Here is a 9,397-nt window from a genome sequence, read left to right on the forward strand (position 1 = left end):
GCATGTTCAAACATTGGCTTTTAGTATTGTAATGAGAATTTATAATACAAGTGATGTGATGTGACATACTCAAGCAAAAAGTACCACATCGCTTGCTACGAGGACGCTCTGACTCCGTATAGACAGCTACAGTCTAAGAAAAAAACGTACCTCAGAACCTATAGAAAAAGGTACGGTGGCCTAGATGGCGTTACACCTTTGGGGGACGCTCGGCTAGATGGCGCTAATATTAATATTTGACATTTTAACACATATCAAGCTAAGAACATGGGCCAAATTCGACGACAACAACGTACAAGGCGAAATCTGCGATTTTTTTTTGTAGCAGATAGCACCTTGTACGTTGGTGGGTAAGGTGCAATTTTCTGAAAAAAATAATTGCAGTTTGCACCCTATACGTTGTTGTCGTCGAATTGTCAAAACTGAGGTTCAAAAGTTTTAAGCCTGTGTCGAGAGATGGCAGTCTATGCACTGTGAATCATACAGATGAAAGACAGATAAAGTCTAAGAAAAAAACGTACCTCAGTACCATATAGAAAAAGGTACGAACGCTCGGCTAGATGGCGCTAATATTAATATTTGACATTTTAACACATATCAAGAGTGAACAGGCATCTTCTGGGCGAGCTCACTCCATCGTAGGCCACGTCTTTGCCTTTGGCTAGTCTGTGGTCAAGAGTAAGCCCATTTATAATTAAAAAAAAAAAATATCAAGCTAAGACTCAGCTATCAGCCTAAAACTGATTCGCACTCCTACTACTACTAAAGCTGCATATCATTCCCTATCCAATCGTGTTGTAGCGGCTTGGAACAGTTTACCGGATAGTGTTGTTACTGCTCCCTCAGTGAATGTGTTTAAAAACAGACTAGACAAGTGGCTTTTAAATAATAAGATAGTGACATGACTTTGCTAACTATAAATCATGAGACACTGTGTGACATAGGCTCATCAGCTGAATAGCTGCTCGCCTATAATTGAATAAATATCTGGGTGACCGAGCTTCGCTCGGTTTTATTTTATTATATCACGTCTTTATATAAAAAAAAAACTGTTGTAAAAAAAATAAAAACAAAAACTTAATTTCTGGCCGAAATTCGAAACCCTGCCCTGACACATGCGATCTGTCTGTGAACATTATTAGATCGACCTCATCGCTGAGCTAAGCGCAGCTATATGGTCGTTAATTTCGCCGCCCGAGAATTCTCTCTTAACAATACAACTACTCCACACGAGATGGCGATAAGGCTTCGCTAGATCGATTTCTCACCCCCAAAAACCCCCACATAACAAATTTCAGCGAAATCGTTAGAGCGATTTCCGCGAACGTCTATATAAATAAATAAAGGAATATACAAGAATTGCTCGTTTTTACTTGTTCATAGTTCTAAAATAACAGTACTTGCTAGTACGGATTACAATTAACAGATGGCGGTATGTGCCTATTATTTCCGGATAATTCTAGAATGCACTTCTGTTTGAAGTATTTAATTTTAAAAATACTACTGAGATAACGGAAGAAGCTTAAAATTCGTAATAATAATTAAAGCACTCAATGAATACGCAAGTTTTGTCATCCGCGAATCATAAGTTAGTCAATGTTTGTTGTTTCGTATCCTTGACCTGTGTCGCCATCTAGTTTGATAATAAATAGTACCTACATCGATCGAAAGAATTCTCAGTCTTAACAATACAACTACTCCACACGAGATGGCGCGCTTCCGCCACAAAAAATGTCATTCAAAAAAATTGTGTAATTTTCTATTCGTGGTAAGTATTTTTTTCAGTAATATGAAATGACTTGAAAAAATTATTACACCTCGCCCGCGATTCATAAGTTACTCAATGTTTGTTGCTTCGTATACGGGGCCTTGACCTGTGTCGCCATCTAGTTTTTGCAATAAATAGTACCTACATCGAGCGAAAGAATTCTGTCTTAATAATGCAACTACTCCACACGAGATGGCGCGCGAAGAAAAACTCATGAAAACGCGAAAATTCGCGTTTTCCGAGACCTAAGGACAAGTTAGATCGACTTTTCACCCCCGAAAACCCCCACATAACAAATTTCAGCGAAATCGTTAGAGCGGTTTCCGAGATCGTCGGTGTATATAAATAAATAAATAAATAAATATACAAGAATTGCTCGTTTAAAAGTATAAGATAATAATAAGAATATGGGCCAAATTGTCAAAACTGAGGTTTAAAAGTTATAAGCTTGTGTCGAGAGATGGCAGTCTATGCACTGTGATTACACATTTTACTTTGACAGTAACTCTCTATAATACTCGATCCTCTTTGCTACGAGTACAAGGACGCTCTGACTGTCCATACAGATACAGGTAGATTTTCACTTTTCCCTGTGAGGCCCAATGTCTTATATTTAGAACTTATGATCATAGATGTAGGAATTAACCCTTAAATGCATGACCTTGACAAAGATTTATTCAAATTTGAATTTTGACGTGCTGTCAATAGAGTCAATAATGATGCATGACGCATATATATATACATGGAGTAGTTCATGTGCTCTGCCTACCCCTTTATGGGATACATGCGTGATTGTATGTATGTATGTGGGCCATTTTTTCAAAGTTGTCCACTTTTTTTTGGATTTGGAAAATTTTATGTGATTTGCACTCAGAATCGCGAGCTCTTTCAATCCTAATAGGAGGCGAAAAGTGTCCCAAGGTTTTTCTTATTCCGTTACCATTTTATCATACATTGGTAACGGAATAGAAGGTTTTAAAAATGTATGGAAATTTTGAGACATTTTTTTTCTCCTATCTGTATAGAAAAACCTTGCGATTCTGAGTATGAATCGCGTAAAAAATACCCATGTTACAAAAAAAGTGGGGTGGACAACTTTGAAAAAAATGGCCTCTGAACTTATGATAGTAAAATATCGCCCGTAAAGTTTAAACAATATTATATTCTTCCGCAGGTATCCTAGAAAGGCATCTCAAACACCCGGACCTAAAAGATGACACGTTCAGAGAAGAAGTAGACTACTGTCAAGAGATCCTCTGTAAAGTGTTCCTCAACAGACCGGACGTGGTACCAGCTGATGAGGAAGCGGACAGATAACTTATCAAGTTTTAATTGTTGTTATTTCAAATCGATCGAGGGCCAATTTTTATTTTGTTGTCGATTTTACTGTTTTTCCTTATTGGATTTTTTTTGTACTTTTTTTACTCAGAATCGTGATCTCTTTCGATCCTGATATGAGACAAAAAATGTCCAAAATTGTTCATACAATTTTTCATATTACCCTGTGTTATAAAAGTTCTATGGCAAATTGTAGATAACTCAGTGAAAAAAAAATGTAAGACATTTTTTCCGCCAATTTTTTTTCTGCAGAATTGAAAGAGCTCATGATTCTGAGATTTTTTTTATTAATTTATTATAAATGGACAATTTACTTTTGGCCACAAACTAGCCAAAGGCAAAGACGAAGCCTACGATGGAGTGAGCTAAGATCTCAGGGTAGAAAAAGTATAAACATTCCCACATTTGAAAAAAGAAGTAAAACAGAACAAAATAAAAATTCGCACTCAAAACGACAGTAATGCAAATATTTTCTTCTAAGAGCATTTATTGTGCGTTTTTAAAGGCGGGCATGAAAGATATGCCCTTTCAACAAGTTTTTGTAAAAGAGAATACCCATTGTGCTTAACTTATTTGTATGTATGAGAGAATGGAATTTTAAGATCGAATATAGCTTTTTTTTAAATATTGATAAAGATTTTATTGTCACGTAGTACTGTTTACCTACATTGTTAAATACAAAAGACCTAAACTGCGCCTAGGCGGCTGATGCGGGTTCGAGTCTCGCCGGAAGCGTAAATTTTTCAATTTTTTCCTTTAATATAAAAACTTATTGTTAAATATACTTTTAAATAAGTACTTTCTACAACTTAGGTATATACCTAGCAGTTTCTCATGGTTCTACAAATAGGATCGTGTGATTCACAAATAAAGGAAGTATAAAGTAAGTAACAGAAATGAGAATCACAGCCAAAAAGGAAGGATTTTTTCTTCATTTAGTAAATGAAAATTATCTAAAATTGTAGGCAAATGGCAACAGACAGATAGGCGTGGAGGAATGAAGAGGAGGCCTATGTCCGTAGACGAGCGCTGTAAAGGCTGCTATAGATAGATAGATATAATATAAGGGGGGTCACGTGGTAAAGGCCCAGGCCCCAGGGGGGGGTCACGTGGTCTATTTGTATGGCCAACCTAGGCTCCGGGGGGGGGGGGGGGGGGTCAAGGGGGTCATTCCCCCTGGATTCACGTATGAGTGCCCGGGGCGCACGTACGCTGCAAACGAACATATTGGTAGTGTTGGGGTAAAGTTTGACTAATGTCATGGTAGATGGCGCTGTTACGTCTGCAAACTGTTGTGAGGAGTTCAGGCCCCGTAGCCGAATGGCATTGCTACGACGCGAAACGAAAACGAAACGCCGCGAAAGGTAGTCTGGCTCTGTCGCGCCAATACGCAAGAGCGATAGAGATAGATATCTACGAGCATTTCTTTTCGTGAGCGTTTGTGCACTCGGCTACGCACGCTGTTCATTCCAATATACATACATACATACATATAATCACGCCTGTATCCCATAAAGGGGTAGGCAGAGCACATGAACTAACAAGTTTCAGTGCAACTCTTGGCAAAAAGGGGTTGAATGAAATCAAAATTGTGACATTGCAGTGACAGGTTGCCAGCCTCTCGCCTACGCCACAATTTAACCCATATCCCACAGTCGACTTTTACGACACCCACGGGAAGAAAGGGGGTGGTGGTGGGATTCCAATATGTCCTCGATGATTCACAAAGTGGAATAAAAATCTGTGTGTGGAAGAAAATTAAAGTTTGTCGCAAACTAGCACAAGGACTTTACATTTCTGTTGACCCGCGGCGTTGCCGAAATAGTTATTTGTTATACAAGGGGGCAAAGTTGTATTTTAACGCCGAGTGTGGAATTGAAAAACGAGCAAGTGAAAGGATTCTATAGTTCAACCACGAGCGAAGCGAGTGGTTCGAGAATAGAATCCTGAACTTGCGAGTTTTTTAACACACGAGAAGTAAAATACATTTGCACCCGAGTGTAACACAAAACTTTTCCCCTCACTATAGCGAGGAAACTACAACGCAAAAAATGCGTTTATCACTGCTTCCAGTAGTTCCACAGGTGGTAAATCAACTTTATTACTAGATTCACCTACTTTTATCAATTTAAAAGCAGTTAATTTGACTTTATTCAAGGTCAAATTACTTTACCCACTAGTGGATAAAATGCGTTTTTACCCGCTGGTATTAAAGGACAAAACACGTGTTTCCGAGCTAGTGAGGGGAAAAACTCATTGTACCGTAAGGTCCGTAAGTGCCATTTCACATGATCCTATCCAATATCGGAGGACAAACATCCGGTAGGTTTAAAGGCGCCATCTTTGACATACTTACTTCCTACATCCGATATCGGATTGGATAATGTGAAAACGTTCTATAATGCCGCTTCCAATGGGTTACCCCGAAGTTTATAATAATATGTTAGGTACTATTATATATTCTGTGATGTTAGTTAAAGGCCGCTTGCTATTGACCTTAATGTCCTTAATCGAGCCATGGGTTACACGCTCGTTTGCCACCATTGAGGCCACTGAGGGTTATATATGTTATATGGTTATGGGCTCCGGTTTCCGCACTTAGCCTCAAAGATAGAGGCCATTGTGCGTGCTGTATTTGCCAGCTAGGGGTCTAGCCAGCCTAACTCCGCCCAGAAGCGCAGGATCCTCCTGGTGTCTCCACAGGCTTCTCGGAGTGACCTCGTCGTTTTGAGGATTTGAGCCCGTTGTGTGTTCACTCCCTCGCATTCCAGGATGACGTGGGCGACCGTTTCTTCGGCCGACAGGCATCCTCGGCATAGAGGGCTGAATATACTGAGGGTTGAATATACTTATGTAGGTACAGGCTTAATTACCTATCCTATAGATATCTATTAAAATGTCGATCGTCAGTCGTTGAGATAGTGCTTAGATTATCTGGGATAATTAATTATTTATCAAAGATTATACCAGTCATTCGAGATTGAAGGTGAATAGGTAATTGCCAAAGTTTTATGAGATTGTACACCTATGCCTACAGCTCAGAAGCTTGCGTCATCTGCGGTCTTACAATCCTCAGAGTTAAACTTAAAATATTAGGCGGGTCTACGAAAAGCGAGTAGCCTCGCGAGGCAATGCCCTCGCGCGGCATTGGCCCAATTTACGTCACATGCCTCAGCCGAGGCAGGTTGTTGGCCCAAGAAACGCGCGCACTGCTTGAGACGCAGCACGGCGGTGGCAGGCTTTATATAAGAGCACGTGTGACGTGTTTGAAAACAAAACTGAAACTATGTAGGTATCGTAGAGATCTGGAGAAATCAAATGCAAAATTATAAATTTGCAAAAATATAATCACTCTTCATAATAGTTAACTTAACACAGACTTATTTACATTTCAAGTAATTTATGTCAAACAATAATTTCTCATTTTGGAGGGGAGGGTACAACCCTCACTGGAGGTTTTTACACATTTCTAGGACTGCCAATGTACAAAACATCAAATTATTGTAGGTAAAACTTTCTATGCAGTTCAAAACTCTCGGAAAGCACAATTTAATAACATAATTTCTGCCTAAAGAAAAGAAAAAGTCACTGAAAATCTAACATAATTTATCCGCGCATAACATATGTGGCTATCCTTTAGAGGAGTTTTTACAATTTCCGATGGAAAAGATCTTATTGCTCTTGAAGCATTAGCCGGGTCCACAGAGCGAGGCAATGTGCTCGCGCGGCAAACAACCAGTGTGTAAACGTGCCTCGGCCGAGGCAAGTTTACGCACGTTTGCCGCGCGAGAAAATTGCTTCCTGACGTGCCGCTCTGTGTGGATCTAGATTACCACATATGTGCCAGTATTGACAAATAATAATTAAAGTGTCTGAGAATCAAAAACAAAATATCACATGATCTAAATTACGCATAATCTTCATCAGCACTGTCATCCGGCTCCGAATAATCCTCATCTATCTCAATCTTCCTTCTCTTTTTCTCCTGTACGTTTTCTTTATCCTCTATTTCATTCTGCGCTTCAGTCTTAGCGGAACGGTGATGGAAAACAAAGGATATACTCTTTGCAAGGTCCCAGCATTGCTTAAGAACAAGATCGGCCAAGCTTTTCTTATCGGCACAGTGATACCAGTTCGATAAGTCCGATGTACAATCAGAGTTCTCCGGAGGTACAGTAACTTGGATGTTGTTTACACATCTTCGGCATTTGAACTTGCTGTGGGTATCAGATAATGTGTTCTCTTCTAATCTGAACAGGTCTTTCAAGTCTTCTGATGTGAAATGCCTTAGGGATTCCTCATTTTGGTCAACAACAGTGTCGCTTAGGGCTTTCTTGTGGGCTTGTCTTTGGAATATCTTCTCTTCTATCGTCCCTGTAGCTAGGAGTCGGTAGATGTAGCAAGGTTTCTTCTGTCCGTCGCGCCATACGCGAGCCATAGCTTGATCGTCGTTGGCCGGGTTCCAATCAGGGTCGAACATGATTAGACGGTTTGCTCCGATGAGATTCAATCCACAGCCACCAGCTTTAGAACTTAACATGAAGATCCATTCCTTAGATTCTTTGTTGTTGAAGCTTTCAACAACTTTAGCTCGTTTTTTGATGGTCATAGAGCCATCCAGCCTTACATATTGGTAGCATCGTTTACGGCACAGCTTTTCAAACAGATCTAAAGTCTGTGTATAGTTTGATACAAGGACTATCTTGTCATCTGTGTTTGTTTTTAGATTAGCTAGAATGCAGTCTAAAATCATTAGTTTTCCTGAGTATTCGGGCTTTACATCTTTGATGTCATAATTGCTTGGTAGCAGGTCTTTAGCTTTTTCAAAGCCTTCTGATCTTTCTAGGATCTTGTCATAGATTAGATCAGGATGGTTGCAGAGCTTTTTGAGTGTTGTGATGCTCGACAAGGCACTCAAAGTATTCTTGTCTCCATTGCCTGAGAATTTGTTTCTGATTGCATCAGAATTGATGAAGTTTTTATAGATCTGTGTCTGAAGTGGCGTCATTTTCACGCAAATGACCTGTTCAAACTTGACCGGCAAGTATTTGGTGAGCAGGCTGCTTGTTCTTCGGATCATACATTTGTTGACTATTCCTGTGAGAGTTGCTAGGCATTCCTGTGCCTTTTCTCTCTCCGAGTCTGTCGCTAAGGCATCCTGGCCTCTTAAAATTGGATTTTCATATTTCTTCTTGAATTCCTGTGCTGTTCCTAAAATACCCTCATTGACAAAGTGAACTAAACTGAAATATTCAGTCAAGTCATTCTGAATAGGTGTGCCTGAGATCAAAATCCTTCTCTTAGCTTTCAAACCCATCAGTGCTTGATATGTTTGATTCTCACTGTTCTTTAATCTATGACCCTCATCACAAAGAACCAAGCCCACTTCTGATGAGTGCAGTATATTGGAGTATATCCTAAACGTCTCATAGGATATGATCAGCACTGGAGTAGCAACTCTAGTGGCCGAGTATGTGTTCATGAATTGCTGTAGCTTCAAGATTATGTCTGCTTTAGAACCTCCATCCATAGCTAAAGCGTTAATCCTCGAAGCTAGCCATTTCTGGATCTCATTATACCAGTTCTTCACCAGACTGCTCGGGCACACAATGATGGCTTTACAAATGGTAGGTTTGCACTCCGGGCTCTGTCTTAGCAATGTCCATAGCAAAGTTATGCATTGGAGAGTCTTCCCGAGACCCATTTCGTCCGCCATAATACAGCCGAAGGCGTTTTCTATTTGTTGTCCGGTCACGCAGTCGTACATGAACTTGACTCCGTCGCGCTGATGCGGCCTGAGTATGTTTCCTAGCACAGGATCGACCACAACAGCGACTCTAATGTCTTTCGGGTTCATTTTCATCTTCTCATGTTCAGGTATATGTGGAGGGCGGTACAGGACCAAGGCATTCGGCTCATCCGGGTCGTGTAACGCTCGTCTGACTTGTGTGCGTTTTAACCCTAAACTTTTGCTACAATATGACGAAACGTAGTTCGGGATGGGCACTCTGAACGGCTTGCTCAATATCTGCTTGATTAAGTTCTCGTGGTCTGATGCAGACATGGATTGAGTGAGGGTTCGAGGTGCGACTGTCTTCGTGCATTCTCGCTTCTTGCGTTTGGACGAATTTAGCAGAGGGCTTTTAAAAACACTATCCCCGGAGCCGAGTTGGCTCGGCGCTAGACTGCGCCGCATTTTGATATGTTTTTTTCAGTTCACCATAGCGTAATAAAAGCTAAAATATTGAAAACAAACTATTTTTGAGGGAAAAGAACCAATTTGAAACAAAT

The 9,397-nt window shown here is 40.3% G+C and overlaps 2 protein-coding genes across 4 annotated transcripts in view; one reads left to right on the plus strand and one right to left on the minus strand.

The window, feature by feature from the left end:
- Positions 1–3,718, plus strand: part of LOC125236383 (hsp70-binding protein 1-like) — a 35,185-nt gene extending 31,467 nt beyond the window's left edge. For 2 of the 3 annotated variants that reach the window (XM_048143166.1, XM_048143167.1), the window contains exon 8: positions 2,943–3,716. In XM_048143166.1, the coding sequence (XP_047999123.1) occupies positions 2,943–3,085 (143 nt within the window). In that variant the 3' untranslated portion in view covers positions 3,086–3,716. Of the gene's footprint in view, positions 1–2,942 lie in introns of all 3 variants that reach the window. The other variant, XM_048143165.1, reaches the window with a different exon arrangement.
- Positions 3,719–6,432: 2,714 nt separating this feature from the next.
- On the minus strand, positions 6,433–9,397 carry LOC125236706 (DNA repair and recombination protein RAD54-like). Its single transcript, XM_048143625.1, has one exon. The coding sequence runs from the start codon at positions 9,300–9,302 to the stop codon at positions 7,014–7,016; it is 2,289 nt and encodes a 762-aa protein (XP_047999582.1). The 5' UTR covers positions 9,303–9,397; the 3' UTR covers positions 6,433–7,013.

The sequence above is a fragment of the Leguminivora glycinivorella genome, chromosome 19, assembly GCF_023078275.1.
Source record: "Leguminivora glycinivorella isolate SPB_JAAS2020 chromosome 19, LegGlyc_1.1, whole genome shotgun sequence".
NCBI classification, from domain to species: domain Eukaryota; kingdom Metazoa; phylum Arthropoda; class Insecta; order Lepidoptera; family Tortricidae; genus Leguminivora; species Leguminivora glycinivorella.

Coding starts and splice junctions, on each gene's coding strand:
- LOC125236706 (XM_048143625.1), bottom strand. CDS start 9,302: ATGCGGCGCAGTCTAGCGCCGAGCCAACTCGGCTCCGGGGATAGTGTT.